At 37.5% G+C, this 21500-nt stretch overlaps 3 protein-coding genes across 4 annotated transcripts; 2 read left to right on the top strand and 1 right to left on the bottom strand.

The window, feature by feature from the left end:
• The first annotated feature begins 411 nt into the window (after positions 1-411).
• Positions 412-3809, top strand: LOC135688765 (glutathione S-transferase P 1). Its single transcript, XM_065205754.2, has 2 exons — positions 412-564; positions 2861-3809. Exons 1-2 carry the CDS (start codon positions 412-414, stop codon positions 3401-3403), a joined length of 696 nt encoding a protein of 231 aa, XP_065061826.2. The 3' UTR covers positions 3404-3809.
• Positions 3810-4127: 318 nt separating this feature from the next.
• Positions 4128-6510, bottom strand: LOC135688763 (N-alpha-acetyltransferase 35, NatC auxiliary subunit-like). Its single transcript, XM_065205751.2, has one exon. It carries the CDS (start codon positions 6355-6357, stop codon positions 4237-4239), a length of 2121 nt encoding a protein of 706 aa, XP_065061823.2. The 5' UTR covers positions 6358-6510; the 3' UTR covers positions 4128-4236.
• A 76-nt stretch (positions 6511-6586) lies between these two features.
• On the top strand, positions 6587-21215 carry LOC135688764 (O(6)-methylguanine-induced apoptosis 2). Of its 2 annotated transcripts, XR_016144102.1 has the most exons (12): positions 6587-6826; positions 7138-7253; positions 8550-8648; positions 9150-9198; positions 10314-10371; positions 11213-11291; positions 12065-12135; positions 12597-12649; positions 13602-13770; positions 15337-15533; positions 16868-16994; positions 19831-21215. XR_016144102.1 is itself a non-coding variant. In XM_065205752.2 (11 exons), the coding sequence occupies exons 1-11, from the start codon at positions 6727-6729 to the stop codon at positions 16933-16935; spliced, it is 1059 nt and encodes a 352-aa protein (XP_065061824.1). In that variant the 5' UTR covers positions 6587-6726; the 3' UTR covers positions 16936-17229. The 2 variants fall into 2 exon arrangements, 1 of the variants encoding a protein (XP_065061824.1); XM_065205752.2 differs by lacking the exon at positions 19831-21215 and having other exon boundaries at positions 16868-17229.
• Positions 21216-21500: the final 285 nt, after the last annotated feature.

Here is a 21500-nt window from a genome sequence, read left to right as displayed (position 1 = left end):
TTCAGGGGAAAAACTACCTCAGTTTTTTAACCCATCAATCAGACTGATACACCTGTCACGCAGTGAATACTGTGTGAGAAGGTGAGAAACTAGCTGGAGGAGAGGCAGAAGGGAGTATAGTAGGGGCAGGTTTAGAAGAAAAAAACTAAGAGAAGGGTGGACTGGGAGGGGGAATAAACGCATACGTGGCGAAACCCACGAGCTGCTAAAAATAAAACTGCATGGAGGCTAGAGAGCACTGCTTTGTAAATGCACCAAAAAGTAATTAGCATAATAATGGATAACAAATTATGATTGATGGGCTAGCGGGGATGCACGTACAAGACGGCACGACCCTTTGGACGAGCTGATGCTCTGCGGAGGAACGTTGGCCAGGAAGAGGGTCAACAACAGAGATTTCTCACTCCCAAAATGGCAAAGGAAGACGGTACCTGGCAGCTCTATTACTGGCCCAAACTAGCAGGGAGGGCAGAGTTTGTAAGAATCATATTCGAAGAAGTTGGGGAGAAGTTCACAGAGATTAATGACCTTGATGTGTTGGTGCCAATGTTCCGTCATGGAAAGGTATCTATCGATAAAATTTGTTTTCTCGATTCTTCTCTTCCATCCAGGATGCATGCACAAGAAAAAGGTAAGGGAGGGGGTCGGGGTTGGAACTTATAAATATGGCACCGTTAACCCATGTGCTTGACATTGGTACATAACATTGACAGAAAATTGAGGCAATATCGACCAAAAGATCGTGTCAAAAAATTTAGAGGTTTTTTCCTTATTCTACTGATAATTTCGCGTATCTTCTAGAAACAACTATCAAAACCAACGGACAATCCAGCAAGGTTTCTGTTATTTAAAGGCCTTTTGGCTACTTGCTTTACTTTTTTTATGCGAATCGATTAAAGTCCGAATGTCTATTTGCAGTGAAATTTAGGCCGTGTCAAAAAAATTTCGACTTTTGCTCACCTATGGAAGTATAGCGCATCTTATTATGAACAAGATACATAAATCAACAGAGAATCCAGACAAGTTTCTCTCTATAAATTATCTTTTTAATTGCCCGCAACTCGCGCGCGATAGCGCGCGAGTGAAGGGCTTATAGTCTGCCCCGCGTATAAGTAGCATATGGAAGCTTCAGTTCATAATGTCAGCACTTTGTCAGCAGATTTTGTCACTTTTCTGCTGCCATGACAACTGTCAATCAATTTCATTGTCAATCAATCGGCTTTGTCGAGGAGGTCGTTAACCGCCACCTCTTTGTGCGGAAGGGAATTATCTTCGGAGCGTTGCTCTGCCAAGACTCTGTTAAAGGCCTTCGGTTTTTTTGGCACGAAAACGGTGCTGCATCACAGCTCGGTTCTCCGCAATGGATGGAAGTTTTGATTCGAAGTTTTGGGAATCAAAACCAGTCGAATGCCACACCTTTCTCCCAAAAACTCGACACCGTACGAGCAAAAGTTATGATTGTCGTGATTATCGCCTGTACATCGCTGTACGAATCCTTTATCGCAATCTATTTTAGCTGTACCCGTTCTATCACGTGTCCATTTTCATACGTCTTTGCTTCACGAAAACGAAAAATAAATGTCAAACCCTAGAAAAACTTCATGATTTTCAAAAGGGCGTTGGACTTAAATCAAAGGCAAACTGAACACCAAAAATTCTTGATAAAAAGAATAGTTTAGCATCAACTAGAGCAGCTGTTTTTATAAAATTGTGAAAACCCAAGATGGAATCTTCTTCGAATATCCTGACCTAAATTTTCAAAACAATCATTATCAAGGAACTAATTGTTTGCGGGCAGTACTAGCAAGAGCTATTTCTAGTATATTTTATAGTTTTTTTGTCAGAAGCAATCAAAGTCCGAATGTCTATTCGAGTGTCTATTTGAATGTCTAAACGAATGACGCACGCTAAATAGCGGAACGCCCATTTTTATACAAGAATTGGCCTGAATTGAAAGGTCCTATCCCCGTTTTATCATTTGACTTCTTTTTATTTCGATTTAGAGGATAAATAAGGACTTGTAGAGATTAGAAAGTGAACATTTTGACATTAAAATAAAATGGAGGTAGAATAAGCAAGATTTTTGAGGGCAACAAAAATTCTGATTATATTTAAGATTAGCTATGTTTAATGTGCGGGCAATATTTAACTTGAAAGGTATGCAAATGAATGAATTCATTTAGTCTGTTCATGAATACGTTGGGTTGCCACTTCAGAGATGACATTTGTACCAGGGTGGAATCCATGTGAAGCTCATGCTAGATATATGCCAATAAACAATAGAAAGACAATGGGAAACCAACAAAGCAATGTTCCTGGTTGGTATTGATGGTTAATTTGTGTTTCATTAACATGAGACACAATTTCTTGTAAAGCCTTGAAAAAACTGTCTTGGAAAGACGTTTTGAGCCCTGCTAGTAAAGTTTGACAGATTTGAAGTTATTCAAACCTATGGGAATCAAACCCACAGGGTTAAAACCCACAGATCTCAAACCCCTGAGTCCTCAAATAACCCCCCATTCTCAAATCAGCCCCCATGGCCTAAGGTATTGCCTCAAAAGCCATTATAGGTTTATCCAAATATACGAAAATTTTTAAGCAACTTTATAAGCAAACCGACCAGCCACAAATAGAGGAAGAAAATTTGCCTTTTACTTATATTTTCACTGCAGCTAACTAAGCCCTCACCTTGGCATTTGGCATGAACACCCCTTTGAATAAGCCCTCCTCCAAAATTTTTCTTTGCAAATTAAGCCCCAAGGGCTCTTACGGTATTCAAACTAACAATATTTGGACCATGAGTCAAACATCTTGACTACTTGTCTACACCACCAGCATAAATTTGCATTTTTTCATTTAGGTTGAAGGATGGCCATGTCTTACCCCTCCAATGATAAAGAAAGGTGATTTCCAACTCTGCCAAACACCAGTTGTCTGCAAGTATCTAGGAAAAGAGTTTGGTTTGTATCCTGAAAATTCTGTTGATGAAGCAAAAGCTGAGCAAGTGAATGCAACCATACATGATTATATTGGGGAGGGGAGATTGGCATTTCATGGGAAGAACTTCATGATGAGTTACTACCAACAGCAGGAGGAAACAAAGCCCTACATCAAGACTTTTGTAGAAACAAGACTTCCTCGATACCTTGAGCATTTTGAGAAGCTGCTTCGTGCCAATGACAATGGAGATGGCTTTGTTATTGGCAAAAAGTTGACCTATGTTGATCTTGGTTTGCTCCATGTTCTCCGAGCAACAGAATCACAGTTTCCAGATTCCTGGAAAAGTTTTGAAAACATACCAAAACTTAAGGCCTTTAAAGATAGAATTGCAGCGAGGCCAAGGCTTGCAGATTACTTCAAATCTGACAGATGCAAACCGTTTGAGGGAAACAGCATGATGTAACATTTTAGAACTTGTATTTGAAAAGATGCATGCACATAATTATCACATCAAACTCTACTTTGATACAAATTAATAAAGTTGATAGTTGTACTTAAGTATTTTAGAATTCACTAGAGCCCAGGATGTTTTTGGCTTTTTCAAGTATATGCATTTGTTGCCTATTTTTATAGGTTATTACTAAGCCTTGCAGAAATCAATTTCAAATTGTTTTCTAGGGGTGATGACACATGCACCTTTTGAATATCTTGTAGGTTCTGTAGCAAAACTTTTAGTAAAACAGTCAAGCACATCTTTTGTACCTGGCTTGCTTTTTTACCTTTTGTTGCTTACAATGATGCATAACACTAGCATTTGTTTAAAATCACCATTATTGATCATGTCATTTTGTACACAATCTGTAACATCACATGATTTTTGCTTTCTTGTCTCACCCTTAGATTTGCTAAAAAACTGTAGTTCCTTCTTACTTTTGTGATTGGAACACTTTCATGGTGATGATCTTTTGAAAATATTTTAATGTGCATTGTCCCTATCAGCAACGATACGCAAAAAGGAGAAGGTTTTTATCACTACTGAATTCAAACACTTACATGATATATTTTAGGGCAAGGGTCATCACCTCACTGATCACTTATCTAATATTTTCTTTGCTTAATGATACATATGTGCTGGCAAATGAATTTTTGCAATAAATTACCTGACACCATTAGATAAACACAATTTTTGCATTTAATTTTTTCATCAAATAGAAAACTGAAGAGAACAACAACATTGATCACAAAAAATTATCAACTCTTCTTCTACAATTTAACAATTTATGTTAAGTGTCAGTCTCAGAGCAACTTGATTACAGGAAAACTTGAACTAGCTGTAAAGTCCCATTCAACTAATTGATTAGATTCCTTTTTATGTCCAGAACAAGCCAACTTCATAACAACAAAGTTTGTCTTTGCGACTTTCAGCAAAGATTCTGTTTCTCTGGGCTTCTCATTAAACCTTTGGAATGTAGATACTGCTCTTTCAAAATACTTCTGAGCCTCTTGATACAAAGCTGGGGTGGTGTTTTCACTTGAAAAAAGTGAAGATGTTGCATCTTTGTATTGGAAATAAGTCACTGGTTGTGGTGTGTCAATGCACATGAAGGCAGAGAAACGATGTTCAAAGCGAACTTGCTCATTGTCAAGTTCTGCTTGGGGTCTTTTGATTTTCTTGTCTTTTTCAAACCCTTCACAAGCCTTTACAATTCCTAGACAGAGAAACTTGATTCCCATGAAAAAAGATTTCATATGCTGGTGATCTTTTATGGATTCCTGACAAACAGTGATTAGCTCTTTCTTTCTTTTCTTGTCCTTTTTACCACACTTTTTGTCAATGTATTGTTCTTGAGCGACTACAAGTTTTTCTGCTCTTGACAAACAATTTATCCCCCATCCAGCAAGAAAATCTAGGTACCAGTACACATAATGAAACTCGTGTGGGTTGAAAAGTTCCAGTTCAAACCCAAGAAGGATATATTCTATCATAACCTTCAAAGTATGATAAAGTACCCATGAGCCAAAGCAAGCAAGATGTTGCCTCTTGTTATCAATTCCAAGAAGAATTTGGTTCAATGCACTGTCAGCCTTGTCTGCTTCTTCTTGCAAATTGCCAAGCTCTTCAAGGGTATCTGCTAACCTCTCTCTCTGCCTAGCCCTGTTATGACCATGTCCATGGAGCAGTGACAGCATTACCATGGATGCTTTTCCAACAAACATTGTTGCAATATCTTTTGCTTCTTGACTGCTATTTAATGGTGACATGTCAGCAAGAACTGGTGAGCAGTTGAAATTCTTAATAGTGTCACGAAGCATTTCAGACATCTGTAATTTTCCAAATACTCGCCCATTATGGTAGACAAGTAACTGCAGAACAGATCTAGAAAGAACACAAGGACTTTGCCTACTGAAATCTGAAACAAATTCTAAGACAGAATGGTAGTTTGTACGCCCCAAAATATTTGCCACATGAAGAAGACTGTGAATCAGTTCCTTGGCATAATCATAAGCTTGTTTCCTACCAACCACATTTATTTCCCTAGGGAAAGATGGGGGTAGTAGCCTATGGTTGACAAGGGAGTCAAAGCCAAGCATGGATGTTTCACTGGAACTGCCTTCACGTTTTTCAAGCTGTAAGCCAAGGTGAAGTGATTCTATGGCTTCAGGTATTAACTTTAATGCACTTCCCAGCCATTCTTTAGCTTTGTTTACCTCAGCAACATCTGGTTTTTCAAAAGTAATAAGGGCACAGTAAAATGCACGCCATATTTTCAATCTTAGTTTTATGCCCTTGAGAGCATCAACACTTTTGTCCTCTGGTTTCATATCAATGAGCTGGGCCTTGATTTGACGTGAAATCTCCTCTTCAGCCTCTCTAAGCATACCAGATATTCTCAGCTCTGTTACATCCAGGCCTAATTTGAATCCATATGAAAGTGTTTGAAAGTCTTCCTCTTCATACACTTTTGCTCTTCCAACAATATTTCTAACCACATCAACCATCTTTAGCACTGATATGCAGATTGCTCTTAATACTGGGTCTTCAATCAGGTTTGTGTCGTGTGTGTATAGGCAAATGAAAACAGTCTGGATAAGTGAGTGCCCATCAAGCCATGTGACAAAACAAGCTAGGAGCTCATCTATAATGCCAAGAAGTTCGTTTGGCTGAAAACCGCTGACCTTCAAATTCCCACAAGAAACTGCATCTTTAAACTGCATGATGTTTCGTGGTGTGTTTTTGCAAACCATTCCTGCATCCATTTTTGGATCCATGATCTCAATAGCTGACATCGCCTCAAACAAGCCAAACATATCATCGTGTACAAGTTCGTCTACTTTTAAAACACCACACGCGTCCTTGAATTCAGAGGTGATATCCTGCCAATTATACTCAACTTGCGGCCTCAATAGTGAAACCATCTTTCAAAGATCCCCTCCTTTAGGAACGAATTCGAAAAACCAAGTGTAGAAAGTATTTTTCCAAAGATTAAGGCAAGTTCTAAACAAGGCTTTTCCTTAAACGATGATGTTTGGATGCATAAGCTTGCAACCTCTTTTCACAGTTAAGGCCTAATCTCTTTCATTGACCGTGGCCTCGTTTAAACAAAAAAATTTGAGATGAGGCTGTTCTCATGACAACAGTATTGGCTACAACAGGACGTCCTTCAGAACAACATGAGCAGTCGGCTAGCAAAGTTGCGAAAAATCTTGCTTATTTGCACTTGTTGGTAGAAATTATTAACTGATACGAGATGCTGAATAGATATTTGCTGTAAAGGGAAAAAGGTTATGTCGCAAAGTGTATTACAAAGTGTGAAATCTGGCAGTCAAGTCGACCGGAGATCCAAACTATTCAATTTACAACATAGTACTGGCCGCCCATTCAGAAGTAGGTAGCCCCGTTTTATTACACAGAAAACGTTTGAAGTAGAAAGATCTAACCGCTAAGAGTTTAACAATTTTCGTCTCAGTTGTTAAATATCCAAACAGACCCGTGATAATAATAATAACATACCCATATATTTACTGCAGCATGATGATTCTAGAGCACTACAGAAACATTTTTCCATAAACACTTAAAAAAAATATAAAGCAAGAAGATAAAAGCATGCGGGTCAAAAAGTCAGAGGTTTAGGTTTAAAGATGGTTTAAAATCTTTCTCTTGCTTCAAATCTTGATAAGTTTAATTTCCTTTTTCAGGTCAGAGACATATTGCCCCATCTATTCCAAGCAAATACCAAACCATTGTGAACAGTAATTCAGAGAGTAAAGGTTTTGGATCAAAAGCACGAAGATTTAATGATGATCAAAACCTGGTATTTGATTTAATTAAAATAAATTTTTTTGATACAATGTTAAACCTAAAAGAAAATGATGGAAAGGTTACCCTTGTATGGCCCAAAAAAGCATCACTATTGCATAAAATGTGTTGTTCAAATGTTTGTACAATTTATCAATAGGAATTTGCTGCTTGTACACCTTTAAGAGCCAAGTTTGGATGTACTTAAAATTATTTAATTCCAAAAAACAAGTGAAAGAGTTTGCTTCTGTTGTTGTTTTTGTCAAGTTTTGAAAGGTGTTCCATTGTAAACAAATCTGTTTTAAATCTGCCCATAGAATGCTTGTTTTTAACATCAAAGCTTTATGATTGCCTTTCGAAGTTTTTCTGGTTCAATATGAAATGTTTTAGATCATAATAGCATCATTAAAATTCTTCTTCAGGCAACATTAGATTGTAAGCCTTCAGAAGTCACAGATAAAGCAAAATCTAATTTTACAGCCAGATTTTCAGGCCTCTCTGTGAGCATTTTAGCAGGCATGTGCTCAAACGTGTGCCTCGACTTGCTAAGCGCGTGTTTTACCAAAAAATATATTTACGTTAAAGTAGGCAAAAACAGCATATTTTCGCATGTAAATACTTTGTATCTAGAAATATCTAAACAAACTACTTAATAGAGCATTAAAAGCAAAAAAACACATCATTGTTGCAGTTTGTCAATTTCCAGCTCGAATTCCGATATAGAATCGGAGTCAGAAGAAGTGGAAGAATCAAATTTTGTTCCATTGACGTAATTTTCAATTGCTTTCCTGGCATTTTCTTTACAAAGAGGATTTGATAAAATAACGCTTTTGTATTTTGAGCAAACTTTACACCAAATTGAAACCATCATTGTCTTCCCATTCCATTTTTCGGTCTTTGATCCGATAACTTCGTCCTTGTGATACTTGCGAAAAGTAGGTAGCTCTATTTGACCCTTTGAATTACTGGCCATTTAAAAAACTTATAACAATCAGGAATCACAATGACAGTTTACTGGTTATTGACCGGAAATATATTCAAGTGGTGTTTGCTTTAACTTGGCAATAACAAGGAGCGCAATTTAAAGGGTTCTTATAAACCAGGCGCGATATTTATTGGGCGTCTTGGCAACGACAGGAGCGTGCCAAGGTGTGCGCACATGAGGCCTGGATTTTATTTATGCACTTCTATTGCATTGTATCAGGTAGCTGCTACATTGTGTTATTTTCAAATGCCTTGACAGTTGATGCAATGTAATAAAATACACCTGTGATAATATCATCAATTTATAGACTTTCTGTTCATTTTTTAGCCAGAGGGACCAGCCCCTTCTCATTATCGTCCAGTATCTGAAGCAACTAAGGAATCAACCTCCTTTTCTAAAAAAGGGACAGGATCTTTTGCATCTAAGGTGTGTTTTCTGTGTTGACTTTGTCCTATAAATTTTGAGTGTAAATATAAAGTTTCATATCATAGCCCCAGCTTGTTTAGTTGTTTCAAGGAGTTAACTGGCCTAACATGCTGCTAATTTGAATTCCAGAAGAAAATTTTCTTCACATTTTGAAAATGTTGATTGTCCCTTTCTTTATGAATAATGTTTCCTAACTTGAGTGCTAATTGCCCAAAAGCTTATGTTCCATTCCAAAATATAATTGCTTTAAACCCATTATCTATTAGCTGTCAACCCCTAGCCTAAGTTAACAAGTAAGTCTACTTGCTTGTATAGTGCCTACAACTTTCTAACAGCTTGATGATATCCTGAAACCATTGCCTTTATCATACATGAAAAATCTGTATATTCTGAGCTTTGAAACTTCTGAACTTAAAATGAGCTGTATATTCTGAGCTTAGAATTGAAGTTTTCCTGAAGTTAAAAAGTTTTGAAAATAATATTCTTATTAATATTTTCCAGTCAAAGAGATTTCAGCGATCCAAAAATAATTTGATAGCAGTGGCACCAGGTTTGTCCTTCTTCGTGTATTTTGTACTTTCATGTAGGGAGGCTTTTGCCATTCTTAATAGGGGAAGCCAAAGCTTATTTTGGAATGGATGGGGGTTTGGTCTACTCAATTAAAGTTTTGTTAGGAGAACTTGTATGAAAGATTTGCATAATCCCTGTTAATGGCCTTGTCTAGCCTATTGATATTATCAATCATCTTTGAGGTAAAACCAAACTGTTTATCATCTCAGACCTTCATATTTGCAGCAATCTGTCTAATGACTTTGGGTCCTTCCAAGTTCTGTTCGATCTTTCAAGAACATCAGTCCACTCATCAAGAACATTAACATCTTTCTAAGAAAATTTTGAAAATGAAAATGCTTTTTGAAAATGTTCAATCCAATGTCATTTGTCTCATCGGTGACTGAAATCTCTCTAGACACCTTGAACCTCCTATTTGTAGGAGTTTTGTTTTTCTATTTTGACTCTTTGCTCTCATAATCTCGTTATAATTAACCCAGTGTCTTTATGATTAATTAAAGCACAAGTCATTCTTTTTAGTTGCTTCCTTTGCAATTCAGCTCCATTCTGTTCAAGTCTTAAAACAATTTTTTCTTTTTTCACCGTGTATTCATTTCATCTTCATCAATCTTGCAAGCTCTGCCTTCCCTCAACGTTACACCTGTTTCCAGTCCCTATGCTGGAGAACTCCTTTACAGGGGCGAAGCCAGCAAAATTTTTTGAAGGAGTGCAGAAATGAGGGCCAAAAGATAAATGCCTTAACGTAGTCACCTATATGCTGCTTTTTTGCGTTCCTCTTCAAAATTCATACTTTTGTGCCATTCTTTGAAAGTTCAACTGCTATGGAAATGTTAATATGTTATAATTATTGCAAAAAGGCTGTAATTATACTAATGGGTGAGACAAAAATGTCTACTTTGGCCCAGCAAAAATCCTTTCTGTTCCGACAGACCAAGTGTTTGGGGGTACAGCATCCCCAATCCCCCCTTTGGAGACGTCCCTGCTTTTTTGCTATTGTATTCCAGTGTTTAACTATTATAAGTTTTCTCTTGTGCATTTTAATAGTAATGGAGAGATAAACCTTGGATTTACAGAGATATAAACACCTTTTTACAGGTCAATACAATCCAGTTTATCAGGCAAGCAGTGATTTCAACAAAGCATCTTGCACAAGGTATTTGAAATCTCTTGCATTTTCTTAACTGATACAGCATTAATTTTCATAGATCTTTCGAATATATGATCTTTCAGTCCTGATTGCTGGTTTTTCAAGATTATTTATTTTCTGAATTTTTTTAATGCACCATAGTCTTTGCTGAGAGTCTAGAATAAGAATCAAATCTCTAAACTGGGTGCTAGAAAATTCTTTTTGCATTTTGAAAATTGGTGTGCATAGTTTTAACATGATGTATCGCTACATTGCCATTTTTTTTAAATTATCTAAGCCCATTTTCATTCCAGTTAAAAATTTCATTATTTTTTTGTTTTATTTAAAGTTTTTTTTATTGTTGCCTTGTACTCTTTTTGCTAACACAATTTGCGGTTCAATTACTTTATTGTGAAATTTTCAAATTGCTTTGCCAAAAAACATAAAAACATAAACGTTAATTGATAAAGAAGATTATTCTGAACCTTCCAATAGTGGAATTAATTTTTCTACCCTGGTCATAGGTAGTGTTTGATCATGCTTAATAGCGTTTCGGCTTCATACAATAGATCTTGATGGCTGCTACCTACTGTTGCAGTGTTCTATAATGTAGCTTAAAGTAGTAAAGTAGCACAATGTACAGGTCTTCTTGCGCCAGTTTCAAAATATTAGCAAGATAGTGGAATAATTAGTCAAATAAGATTGGATGCCAAAGCTTCTTAATTTTGTGAAAGTGAAGGCCCTTGTCCGCAACTTATCTTGTTCTTCTTTATGTCTAAGATGCTAAACGTTTGGGCAATCTATATCTGTCTTTTAGAACCTACCCAACATTTATCATGTACTCACCTATTTATCCGTTTCCTTGAAGTAATTTTCACTTGCCGATTGCTGTAAATAAAGATGATCAGCAGCACAAATTTTCAACACCAGCACCAAACAAATATGTTGTGAGTATCATGCTTTATCATGTCTTTGTGCGTAGAACAAGGTGGTTATAAGGGTCTGTTTTTATGAGCAAATTTAACCCACCTCTCAGACCATAAGCTGGCCGGTGGGATAACATTATGTGGAGAAAATCACCCCACCTTTCAGCATGTGTGCTGACAAATGGGGTGAAATTTGATGGCGTGTATATTAAAATTTACGTAGTGGGGTCTGACTTAGCCAGGATGGCACGTTTGCCATATAAACGTAAGACGAAAAATACAAACGATTCTATAGGAGGGTAGGATCTCACCTCTCAATTCACAGGCTAGAAGGTGGGATGTTTTCCTCAATATCAGCAAGCCCTTACTTGTTTCTTAGCTGACGGATTACCTTATTTTGCGTTAATCTTAGAAAAGCAGCAAGACCAACGCATTTAGTGCTGTTTCTTTGACTTGCAGCACTCTGCAATGGACTTGCAAGTTGTCGTATCACTGTACTAATTGACAAGCCTTTATCTTCTCCACGGGACTTTCCGTATATGATTTGTTCTTTTCTTACTACTGTTCAGATCTTTATCCATTTGCAAATTTTTCATCTGAATTCAGAGAAATAAGAATTTTATTGATAAAACTGTCAAGTTCATAACATTAAGGGAAGAATTTGTCGTTTGGCCATTTATGAAAAGTAAAATGTGACATCCAGATTGAGAAATTTTTTATTTCTATTTCAGTTTGTTAAAAAATTTTACTCATTCATCTCCAGTAATTGGTATAATATTTTTTCTGATGTACAGATTTCGAATAAAGTTACTGGCCGCATTGCACGTGAGAACAATGTTGCTGCTTTAGCGGCTTTCAAATCAAGGTAACTGTACCATATTTCTTTTACATCAACTTCATGTCAGCATCAACTTCATGATTGAATGCATGTTTGTTTCAGCAACCTCACAGAACGATTTAGTCCTTCCAGTTTTTCGCAGATTTAGCATAGCAACATGATCTTTTAAGCCTGAAAATTTACTCACTCTTTCCACCATTTTTTAACGAACGTCTCATTTTAATAACATGTCAATACCACAATACCTTAAAACTTAGTTTCTTATAATCATTGTCGTAATTTGTAGTCTTGTTCTGGAATTTTACATATGAATTTGCTTCGTGTCATGAAAATAAAAAATTCAGCTGACATTGAGTACTTTGCCAACAATTCACCTCTAGTTCGATGGATAGTTATGAGTTGCTTGATTAAACAGGCATTGTGATGTTCTTCATACTAACATGATAGTCATTTCTGAAAGAGATTTTTCAACGTCAAATTGTTTCCAGGTCAAGAAGAGATCTGCTGAATTTCAAAGTAATGAAAGCGAATCCTGCACCAGGTATTGCTTAAGCAAGATAATTGCATTCTTAATGACTATGAAACCATTATCTAAAACAAATGATGTAACTTACGTATATCTACTTTGATCTTTTTAGACTGTATTTTATCTTCTTCTGCAAGGTTTTTAGGTTTAATGACACTCTTCAAAACAATGCAGAATAAGCTTTATGTTACACTGGACATCACTTTGACAGCCTACCCTCGGTATAATTCTGTCCTTTTTCTCCTGTTTGAGAAAGTCAGGACTCACACAAAACAGAACAATAAATACTTTATACCTTAAAGGCAGTGACTGCGAAAGTAGGAATGGGTGCTGGGGGAGAGGGGGGGGCTGAGGAAGCTTCGCCTTGCTCGACCAAAAAAACAGTACAAAAAGTCGCTTTCTCTTGGTTTTTAGCACCTTTAACATTCCCCAAAAAAACGTTTAAGCCCCCTCAATCTGTAATTATTCTGCAATTCTTGGGAAAAAGTGTTAACCTGCTGAATGCTGCGAACTGAGTTCCACATTCACAAGATGGCAATAACAGTTTTCTGTTCCTTTCGAAACCTCATAATAGCGTCAAATTTTTAAGGAAGTTGCTACTTAGATCTGTGTTAAGCAACTTCGGTCTGTTTTGACATATTTTTTACTTGAATACGTTTTTCGCAACTAGAGGGATATTCATTTTAAGAGATCGCATGTATAAAAAACAATTCCTCAAAGTTTGTTCTTAATTTTTCTTTGTCAAAGGTGTCATTACAAGACAATAATGTTCACAGCTAACTAACAACTACCTTCTACCTTTTCTTGAGCAAATGTTAATTGCTTTTATGAAGATGATCCACTGAACCTTCTTTGTTAAAGCCTACTTTCTGATCTAAACAGATGCAGATTCACATAACAAGGCATTTTTATTCTTCAGTATTTTCCTGTATGTTTCTCTGCCTATTCATTAGCTTTTTCTACTCAGGGGCTTACAATGTCGATGACGCAATCACGAAAGCCAACCCCCGCCATGCAACTGCGCCTTTTAAATCGACTACGGAAAGAGGGATGTTGCAGAACATCAACTCTTATCCTGGTCCTGGCTCATACCGCCCTTTCGAGCCTCAGGCAATACCGGATCGAAAACGCCTACCGTAAGTTCTTGATTAATAGCTTTCGATACTTGCTTGATAAATTTCGCTCAGCTTCACAGTTTACCAGTAACAAATAACCCAAGCATTTTCTGTTTCAGCTCATTGCCAATGGCTTAACACATTTTAGGGCACCTAAATTCGATCGCTAAGGACGCTCGACCAACAGCGGCCCCCAAATGATTTCTATATCAATGTTTTTAAAACTTTTTTCATGTTCACCTCATTTTTGAAATTTTTTTACAGTTCTTCAGTTAATGCTTTTATAGCTCAGCTTCCTCTATTTGACAAAAATTACAATTTTTGCATCTGGCTTTTGTGTTTGATGTGCTCTGCGATGTTGGATGGTACTTTCTTGCAGTCCGTAAATTGGGGGGCCCGTGTCAGTGTTTTCCTTGGGGCCCCAGATGCCTACATTACGACACTGCTCATTGCCATCAATATAATATAGAGTTGTTAATATCTGTTGGATGGCAAATCGCATGAAATACTAGCTATTTTGCAGAGAATTTGAGCTAATGCCTATGAATTTTATTTAGCTGAAAATAGTTCGGATATACGAGTGTATATTGCTAGGCAATTACATCTATTTTTTCTTAAAACATATTGCATCTAGTGTAACTATGGTGTACTTTCGTGTGCAAACTAATAACAGTTGTAAAGAAGTTAAACTTTCTTTGGTTAAAAGATATCGTGTATCAGTTTTGATAGAACGTATAAAGTTTTAAAAGCTAGTATTAGCTGTAAGTTATGAGCAGTGGCGTACCCAGGGCTGCAGAAGTGGGGGGGTCTGGGGCATAGCCCCCAGAATTTTTTTGGACCACGCCCTTCAAACACTCTCGAATGCGGGGAAACGCCCTTTTTGCAAAATTTTCCCTCATTATTTGATTCATGTTAGCTATGGCAAAAAGCAAAGCATTTTACAATTGTTATTGACAGAAGCATACAGTATACTCCCCCCCCCCCCCCAATGAGTTTTATATCATTTTTGAACAAATCTTGAGGACTATAACAATACACTCTATAAGAAGCAACATAAATTGACATGTAATTGTCTAGACTAGCATCCAGTCCTATTACACTAGGTGGGGGAGGGGGGGGGTTGCGCGGTTTGGATTGGTGCTAAAGTTGCTCAAGCTCGATTCTGATTCGTTGTAATCTTATGAAAAAACTGGGAGGCGTTTGGTAGTTTGAGGTACTTTTTACAGGTAAGCTTCTTGGTACGTCTTATCTAGGTATAATAGTAGACATAAGAACAGGCATAAGAATTAATCTAAGTGACATCTTTGAGCTCAAAATGTTGTAGACCCGCCATTTCAGTCTTTGACAAAACAGACCGTTTGTCCACCCTTGTGCAGTTTTGCGGCCCTTGCAATTTATTTATTATACTAACGGCTTTGATATGCTGTTATCTAAGAGGGATTGTTAATTTACAATTACGGAAATCTTGTTAACTTTTAATTATGGTAATCGTATTGATGCGCCCTTTAGCCTACAAGCCTCATTTTAAAGAAAAGAAGTGAAAACAAGTATTTGATAACACTGATTTGATATGTTGTTTGCCTTTAGGAGACAGCATTACCTGTGCATCTCAGCACCCGCTATGCCACTACCCCCTTCGCCACCGCTACCTGGACCTGGCCATTACAATCTTGTCAACTACGAAGGTGAACCGCGCAGATATGTCACAAGCTCAGTATTCGTTTCAACCACCAACCGTCTGATGGGCCAGGAACTACAAGACAATGAGTCTGAACCAGGCCCAGGTGAGAAACCGATTCTTATTCCATGCTTTCTGTTCCTGTTTTTATGTGAAGAAGACAAAAGCTAAAACATTATTACTATCTTAAAGGCAATCTGTCACGACGTTGATTGGTTATAAGAACAAAGGGATTTTTATTGTTTCCAGTCCCCCTTTAATTTATCGCATTGTAAAAAATATGGCGGAACGCTGGAATCGTGTTTAGGCCATTGTTCCAGCTATTGTTCTCGTTAACCAATCCACAACGAGACAGATTGCCTTTAAAGGCAGTCTGTCCCCTATTGTGCTCAATTTTTTATTTTAACGGGAGTGAAATTCACGATTTAAACCAATCAGGGACAACTTTGATTCCAGAGCTTTTGAATCAAATGGCCGTGTTTCCGTTGTAGTGAAGCTGTGGCTAGAAAAATTTGCTTCCCTGTTTGGTTTCTGCGACAGATATGTCAAAAGGGAAAATAAATGCTTCCATTATCATCATTCAATTCCAGCAATTAAACCTTCTTTTCATTTCGATAGCCTTTTTGCTCGCAGTTTCAAATGTCGTCCATCGCAGTTTCAAAAGCGAGCAGCGTAATTCGTTAAGGCGGGATAAGCTATAGTTCATATTAGCCAATCATTGAGGGGACATATTGCCTTTAAGGCTTCCAAACTTCACCAATGTTTTTCAGTGCTCATTGTGTCTGATCTAAGGGGACAAGAGCTACTAGTAGCAGCTAGGGACAACCTACCTCTTTCCCAAGCGAAGATAAAGAGCACGTTGGAGTTTAGGACGAATCTCTAGGTAATGACTGGAACTATCGTGAGGAGAACTACAAGATCAGCATTTGCTTGTTTCCTTTAAGAATATAACTTTTAGTTTCTCAGCTTAATTTGTCACAGAGACAACTATGCAAAGTCATACCCAAATGTAAAAAGATAATTCCAGGAAAAATCTTCCTTAGTGTATATAGCATCTATGCATGATAATAAATTCTTTTTATAAGAACCAGTAAATCGAAGTTCAGGTTGGCTGTTCTTAATTTCTGAAAAAACCCCGGGCTGGATTGTTCTTAATTTGTTCTTGAATTATCAGCGCGTAAGCAGTACAATTGCAAATTTTTTTTGCATGCCAATTAAAATTTACAATACAAATTTATTAGTTACACTACCTACAAAATACTTAACGACACTACAAGGACGATGCCACTGGGTGCAAAATACAATGACTACTCTGTGGCATCACGAGAAACTAAGACAACTTACATATGAATTACCAAAGGTAAAAACAACAAAGAACACTACACTCTCTCTCAAATTAGATATCAAGCGAAAGAAATTGCGAATTCTTTTCTATTTTAGCAACGTACAATCCCCAAAGCATTGGAAAACAATCTTTTATATACAACGTAGAGAGCAAATGGATATAGGCACTGGTAAACAGCTAAGAGATACGAACTGACAGTTCTTGAGTGTGAAAGATAGATTGGTATGTGAAAACTCGAGAATCTTACTGTTTATAACTACTTTTGCACAAGTCTTTTATGACTTGACAAGAATTAAGAATTTTGAATAGATTTATTCAGAATCCCCTTCCATTATTTTTTATGTAAATAAAGCAACTATATAAATTAGTATGTTAGCTTTGTAAATATTGTAAGAATTATTTACATAATTGTTAAAATGTGTCGATTTTGCAAGAAATAGACGTTCAGCAAAGGAAACTTTTTCTACGAATAACAATGGCCTGATCTGGGAGAACTTTAAATGAATCGCGGCCTTAGACCCGTTACCATACGTGCTATTTTGGCCCGGATGGCTAGGGGCATATCTGAAGAGTGGTTTCGGAGTGCGTGAGCCCCTGGTTCCTAATTAGCTGAGTGGTAAAATCTTCAGCTTTTTTTAATCGCATGGTAGTAGATAAAACAAGAACATAATTTTCCCCTGCGTAACATCGCATTGCATACCGGCTTTGGTGATGTGTAAGAAATAGTTGAAGCTTAAAATTTTCATCAACAGTTTGACATTTTATTCAATAAAAGCATGACTTTCCTACAAAAAACTTTGCTCTTTACAGTCCAACAGTCCAACTTCATGTTGCCCTACCAAAATAATGTTTATATACCCAAGGCCAATGCACACTTGCATGCTTGTTGCTTTGGCTTAAATGTTATCTTACTCAAGCCCTGTCACAATGATCACAGAACTTGACAATCATGCTATCTGTGCCAAAAACAAAAGCCCAAGGGACACCAAAAAGGCGTACCCTGTCACAAACTTGACTGAATTTCATTTGATCAAACGTTCATATTTGTTCCAGGTTACCATACCATGCAAGGTAGTCCTCTAAACAATTGACCATTTTGGTGTGAAAACACAAGTTTCTTTTCTAAAATGTTGTCATAAAGAAGCACAGATGCAAAGATTTAAATTTTCTTTCTCGATTTCGACAAAATTTGCACTTTGCGTAGCTTGAAACGTTTTACGAGTTATTTAATGCCAGCATTTGGCTAAAGCAGCCTCGCAGATGACGAATAAAATGGATAGAGGAATAAATCCTTTCATTTCATTTCATTTTCAGTTATTTAAGCATGGTAGCCCATTCAGCCATGCAGGCCTACACGGGGCCATGCATCTAACATAAGAAAAACTTGAATAAAGTAAAATAACATACATATTTACAATGGATCTTAAAATATTACAATATAATGCACAATCTGCTCGGGCTCTAAGTTATCCCACCCAACCCAATTTTTGATACTCTTAACAACAATTTCTTTTCTATTTACCCTTTTGACTCATAATCAAAGGTGTACCGGTGAATGTCTCTGTCCAGACATTTATAAAGATATTTTCTGCTCCTTGCCCCCTTTTGTCCCTGGGAAGACCCGAACTGTCCGGTCTGTGCTTCAGTTTCTGGTTTTATGCTCAAGTCTCTCTGCCCTGTAAGTAATTGCTCTTGCTTTGCTTGTAGAAAGCCATATTCAGACATATCGGATTTTGTTCATTTAATCGGATTCTCCGTTGTGGTGTTTTGGCGGTATTTTGACTGAGTAGCTGTTCCTAAACACTTTAAAATAAGCTCAATGACATTTCCTTTGGAAGCCACTTTCTCATGATCCTAACTTCTTTCGAACATCAAAAGCTACAAAATCTCTTATCCCTGCAAATCCGGGTTAAGTACACCACTGTAGGTCTTTCCTTCTTTCCTAGGCCATTTACTATCACAGCTTGTCTTGAATGATAACATTCTATATTGTCAGGCAACAGCGTACGGCGCAGAATCACTTCATTGATTGTTTTCTCCACGTAAATAAGTTGCAATAGTCCATAGTAGTAAAAGTTTGTTTGTACGATGCAAGTTACTCCATAATTGCATCGTGTAAACAAGAATATTTTTTCTTATCGATCTCAATTAAAGCTAAAAATTGAGGTGGACCTGGGATTGGGGATAACACGTGTTTGCTTTCACAAACGCATCTACAACTGCTCAGTGTATTTATTTAGATTTTATTGGCGTTTAACTCTCGAGTGCTCTTTTATGAGAAGGCATTCTTTGCAACAATTGCCAATCCAAAGCCAGGCACCGCGCAGCCATTAGGCTAGCATGAGCCCCCCCTCCCCCCAACTTTTTTTGCAATAATAGGTTAGAAATTTGTTAGAAAATTTACTCTAATGCAAACTTTGAAAGTTTACGCTAACGGATCCTAAGTAGTAGCATCTCTTCTTGACTGGGAACCCTTTTCTGTTCACTTTTAGGTGTCTTACCTTGTTAAATATATTTCTTTAGTAATTGATATCTTCTCTGAATCGGATTGCTTATAAAAGGTAAGGGGGAAGAAGCAAGTATTTACTAAAAGGGACGTTTTTCGATGCTCTAAAGAGCGTGGTCTAAAAAAAATTCGGTCACTCCCATTTCAGCCCACCAACTTTTAGACTAGTGAACTGTGCCTGCCCAAAGTTCTAGCTGGAAGAACATAAGGCCGGTTACCCCCAAAATGCTGGGGACGCTAAATAAAGAAAAATGATTTCACAGACTGCAGTGCCCGGAGACGGCGAGGGAGACGGTGTCACGAAGTAGATCATCTCTCCTGCTTTGGTGTAAAAATGCGACCTTCTACCATTTTCTTCCTTTTTAAAGTCTTATACTCATAATCAATTGCCCCTACTAATAGAATCAGTAAGTTGTTAAGCCACGATTTGAGGCAGTTCATTTATTTTAAGTACACATATGAATTGTAAAGTTCTCGTAACTGTTTGCTTTCCCTTGCCCGTCGTAGAAGTTTCAATCCAACAGGAATTTTGATTATTTCCATTTATTACAGATGAATCATTCGGAACCAGATGAATCATGCTTTTTCGGCTCTAGCATCGGTATCAGGGATCCACGCCACGAATTTGAAAATGGAGGGGGGGGCAAGGCTAGCAAAAGGGGGGGGCCAAGGCTTTTTTACCTTTTTACTGCAGCTTTAAAACAACCTGAGTTCTTCAGCATTGAACTAGCTTCCCAATCCCTCTACCGGTAGACATTTCTGTTGTATTCCATCGATGAATTGTTTTTGGATTCAATATTCTTTCAGTAAGAACCATTATTCATAAGTTTGTGACCAACATACTTGCGGTCGATTTTTATTTAAAAACTCGAAGCATTTCCTATAATATTTCTAAACTTAGCAAATTCTTTCTAGATTAATGTCACAATAATAATCTATTCATAATGTGGCTTGCTGTCAATTTGGTTTAGGTTTGCCTGTACTCTGTTTTAATGCCATTTTGTGTAGCCTAATGCATCTGCGACGGCACTCTCTCCATGCACACTCTCTCCATGCAAAGCAGACTTGCAATACCAGCAGGGTAATGGTAGAGAAAAAATCAATTAATCAAATCGATTATCTTGTTGTTAGGGTTCGTTAGAGGCTACCAGAGCCAAATAAACCGACTCTAGAACTGTAATTATTCTATTGGGGCACACCCATATATCTCTCAATTAGGGTCTAGAAGAGTGTATGACCGTTGTATTTGGTCTTTTCGCGCCCCCTTTCAGTAAAAATTGCGTTCTGGCTGCCAAATGACGTCATTTGCGGGCATACCACGCAAGCTGAAACACCATCTTTTTTCGTTGATCTTTTCTTGTGTCTTCTCTCGATGCTTCTTCAGCCTCGGTCATTTCACAAGGGAAGTGTCACCATTCACATCCTTAAGGTTTATGTTCTGCCTTCTGGTGTATCTGTAGCAGCCCTCGTATGAACTGATAGAGGAGGTGTATGGATGTCCTGCTCTCTCGGCAATCACCCCCCCCCCCCATGGTTAGTTTCTCGATAGCCACTGGATACAGAATTCAATTTCTAAGCAATTATTTAAGATTTGAATGTAGCCAGAATCGAATGTTTAGATTTGTATTACGTAAAGGAAATTCTTAAATCATCAAATCACTTCACGAAGTATTCTTTGCCAAATTGTTATCCCTCCCCGATCACTTTTGTTGGACTGAAGCGAAATTCAAAATCGATTTTGCTGCTACTTGGGAAAGAAAAGTAGTTAAATAGGCGTAGGAGACATAGGGGCTGGGAGGGCTAGATGCCCATATCTCGTTGCACCGCCATTAGGCGCTGTCGTTTTCTTCCTAGTGTATCCATAGCGTATTGCGTTTGTTTAAACTTAACAGTTCGTACACAGGCTCTTATTTTCGCCTATAAGTACCAGGTTTTTTTTAAAATAGCCGCATTTATTTGATAAAGAAGGTCGATATAATCAAAATCCCTTCAATTTCAAGAGTATGGATCTTTGTTCCCAGCCGTGTCTCAAAGTCTTGTTGTTTACAGTGGAATATATTTGCTATCGCTCAGGCATGTAAAAACTTTTGATTTGCTAATGGATGAATTCTCTGCTTGGCCTACGTAGTGTAAACGCAAATCAGTCACGTCCTACACGGATGCGAGGTGGCCTCAGCTACCTGCGCCAGTAACACATAAACCAGATATGCGTTTGACGCACT

This window comes from Rhopilema esculentum, chromosome 9 (assembly GCF_057945365.1).
Source record: "Rhopilema esculentum isolate cy_ngs chromosome 9, ASM5794536v1, whole genome shotgun sequence".
Lineage (NCBI taxonomy): Eukaryota > Metazoa > Cnidaria > Scyphozoa > Rhizostomeae > Rhizostomatidae > Rhopilema > Rhopilema esculentum.
This window is presented reverse-complemented; position numbering and strand designations above follow the sequence as displayed.

Coding starts and splice junctions, on each gene's coding strand:
- LOC135688764 (XM_065205752.2), top strand. CDS start 6,727: ATGTCGCAAAGTGTATTACAAAGTGTGAAATCTGGCAGTCAAGTCGAC. Junction 12,136..12,596: donor TTAGCGGCTTTCAAATCAAG/GTAACTGTACCA, acceptor AATTGTTTCCAG/GTCAAGAAGAGATCTGCTGA. Junction 15,534..16,867: donor TGAGTCTGAACCAGGCCCAG/GTGAGAAACCGA, acceptor TTTCTATTTTAG/CAACGTACAATCCCCAAAGC.
- LOC135688763 (XM_065205751.2), bottom strand. CDS start 6,357: ATGGTTTCACTATTGAGGCCGCAAGTTGAGTATAATTGGCAGGATATC.
- LOC135688765 (XM_065205754.2), top strand. CDS start 412: ATGGCAAAGGAAGACGGTACCTGGCAGCTCTATTACTGGCCCAAACTA. Junction 565..2,860: donor CAATGTTCCGTCATGGAAAG/GTATCTATCGAT, acceptor TTTTTCATTTAG/GTTGAAGGATGGCCATGTCT.